This window comes from Portunus trituberculatus, chromosome 9, assembly GCF_017591435.1.
Source record: "Portunus trituberculatus isolate SZX2019 chromosome 9, ASM1759143v1, whole genome shotgun sequence".
NCBI classification, from domain to species: domain Eukaryota; kingdom Metazoa; phylum Arthropoda; class Malacostraca; order Decapoda; family Portunidae; genus Portunus; species Portunus trituberculatus.
Genome location: NC_059263.1, coordinates 4,255,001 through 4,257,500, shown reverse-complemented (window position 1 = coordinate 4,257,500; position 2,500 = coordinate 4,255,001). Strand labels below are relative to the sequence as shown.

At 43.5% G+C, this 2,500-nt stretch overlaps 1 protein-coding gene across 3 annotated transcripts in view; it reads left to right on the top strand.

The window, feature by feature from the left end:
• The window catches only part of LOC123501259 (adenylate cyclase type 2-like), a 131,386-nt gene that overhangs the window by 24,576 nt on the left and 104,310 nt on the right, over window positions 1–2,500 (top strand). The window contains exon 1 of one of the 3 annotated variants that reach the window (XM_045250002.1): window positions 2,203–2,453. The exons of the other annotated variants lie outside the window; for them this stretch is intronic. Coding sequence (XP_045105937.1) covers window positions 2,390–2,453 — 64 coding nt within the window. The 5' untranslated portion in view covers window positions 2,203–2,389. Of the gene's footprint in view, window positions 1–2,202; window positions 2,454–2,500 lie in introns of those variants that run through there. 3 annotated transcript variants of the gene reach the window in all.

Sequence of the window (2,500 nt, the reverse complement as noted above, 5' to 3'; positions counted from 1 at the left end):
CCTCTCTAAGGAATGTATATTTAAAAGCTTCATTCTCCTTTCGTAACAAAAAGAGTGAAGACAAATAGATAAAGTGTGAGGATTGTTGGATTGTTTTGTCATCTTCAAGCGTCTGTTTTGGATTGTCTTCTCTCATTCTTTAGAGGAACGGTAAATTAAAGAACTAGAAATGAAAAGTATAGCGCCATTTTATGTAACACTTCTATCCCGCAACTTTTGGATTCTTCTCTCTCATTCTTTAGAGGAACCGTAAATCAACCAACTAGAAATGAAAAGTATAGAGTCATATTCTGTAACACTCCTGGCCAGCACCTTCACTAGTTTCAAAAGGCTCTAATTAAAATGACACGAGTTTTTAAGGGTGTGTTTACGGTTCTAACGGGTGAATAATACAAGTTCTATATCATGAATAGGCGAAACAGTGTCGAGAAACAGGCTAGTCATCTCTTTGGTGGTGAGAGAGCAAAGCGTTTCTGAAGCGATATAGACTCTGAGAATACCAGCTATATAGTTTCCCGTGGCAGCAATCTTCATCCCCTCCTCTTGTATCCATGGCAAATTTCCCAAGGCTCCCATTTATCAACAAAACTAGAAGATGAAGCTCTGGGTGAACTGTACAGCATCTACCCCAGCGTGGAATCGAACATGGGTACTGCAGTCATATCAAAGAGGTGTGTTTTACAAGAGAGCCAGCATACCCCTCTTGTATCCATGGCAAGTGTGTGTGTGTGTATGTGCGTGGGTGGGTGGGCAGTGAGTTGTCATTGAGAGGACATGGCGGCGGTGCAAGGGAACAGTGGTCAGTGGTGAGGACAGATTTGCTGGGCTGTATCTGGGCTGCACAGGGACTCACTCAGCTCAGCACCATGTTTTTTTTATCTCTTCAGTACCAGGACGCGTTTTCATATTCACTCTGCTTACTGTTTGGCGATTCTGTACAGCTTCAGAAACTTATGTGGGGATTAAAATAGTGAAGACTTGCTATTGAAATTCTGACCTCCATAGATTCTTCCTAATGCAAATAAAATCGTCTAACCCTACTCAAAAAATCATGGTTAAAATGCGACTTAGTACTGAAAGGGTTAAGTTTTCTGTACCACACACTCGCTCTATTCAAAAGGCTCTTGTCTAGGTGAAACTATGAGGGGCTTTAAAGGAGTTTCAAAGGGACAGAACATTACCAAGACTGTTTTCAAAGGCCACAGACATGACTAGCCAAGTTGTAGATACTGCCTCTTGTTGGTTATAAGGAAACATTGTTAATCTGTCCCTAGAACCACAAAATTACTCTCAAAACTCATGTAACTTCACTACGACTGTTTTCAAAGGCCACAGAGATGATTAGCCGGGTTTCCACGAGTGTCTCTTCTGTTCATAATGGAAAAGTCTTGTTAATATGGAAAGCTGGAGGAAATACAGAAACGGAGAGAGAATTCTACTGGTAAAATAAGAATGATGGCCGGTGTGTTTGTGTGTGTGTGTGTGTGTGTGTGTGTGTGTGTGTGTGTGTGTGTGTGTGTGTGTGTGTGCCGGTAGATGGGACGATTACCTTGTTGTTTGTTGATTTTTAATTTGTCGGAATCGTTAGTAGCAAGGATTCCCCCCAACCCCCTACACACACACACACACACACACACACACACACACACACACACACACACACACACACACACACACACACACACACACACACACACACACACATTTAAGAGAGTTAACGAGTGTTTTTAATAGGAGAATGAATTGTGATTTTAGAACTGATAAAAAACAAACATAAAATCATTCTTCTTCTTCTTCTTCTTCTTCTTCTTCTTCTTCTTTTTTTTCAATTTTTCTTCTTCTCTTCTTCAATTTTTTCTTCTCTTCTTCAATTTTTTCTTCTTCTCTTCAGTTTTCTTCTGCTTCGTCCCACAATTCCTTGTATTTCTCTACCCACACCTTCTCCTCCTCCTTCTCCTCCTCCTCCTCCTCCTTTACCACCACCACCACCACCACCATCACCACTAAATTGATCACTAGAAACAACCAGAAGAACCTTGAAGTGATGATGCGTCACCACCACCATCACCACCACCACTATCACTATCAATCCATCACCATCACCACCACCACCACCACCACCTGAAATCTCACCTACCTCTTGCATTTCACCCAGTGACTGCAACAGGGCACACATATATAAGGAGAAGCAACCAGTGGCCTGTCAGTCGGCGCGTGACTCTCGTCCCGTGCAGAGGTGGAGAGGAGTGTGTGGTGTGTGTTCCTAGTGCTCACTCGGGGTTGGTGTGAGAGCAGGGCGGGGCTAACCATAAGGGATAAAGGGCGGCGTGTGAAAGGTGGTGGGTGCGTGGGTGCGGGCGTGTGTGTGTCTTCCAAGCTCAAGGTGGCCATGGAGGAGGCAGAGGAGGAGGAGGAGGCGAAGGGCAAGAAGAAATCTAAAGGATGTGATGAAGGTAAGCGTTTGGAAGAAGGACTGGTTAATTGTTTGATGTGTTCATTG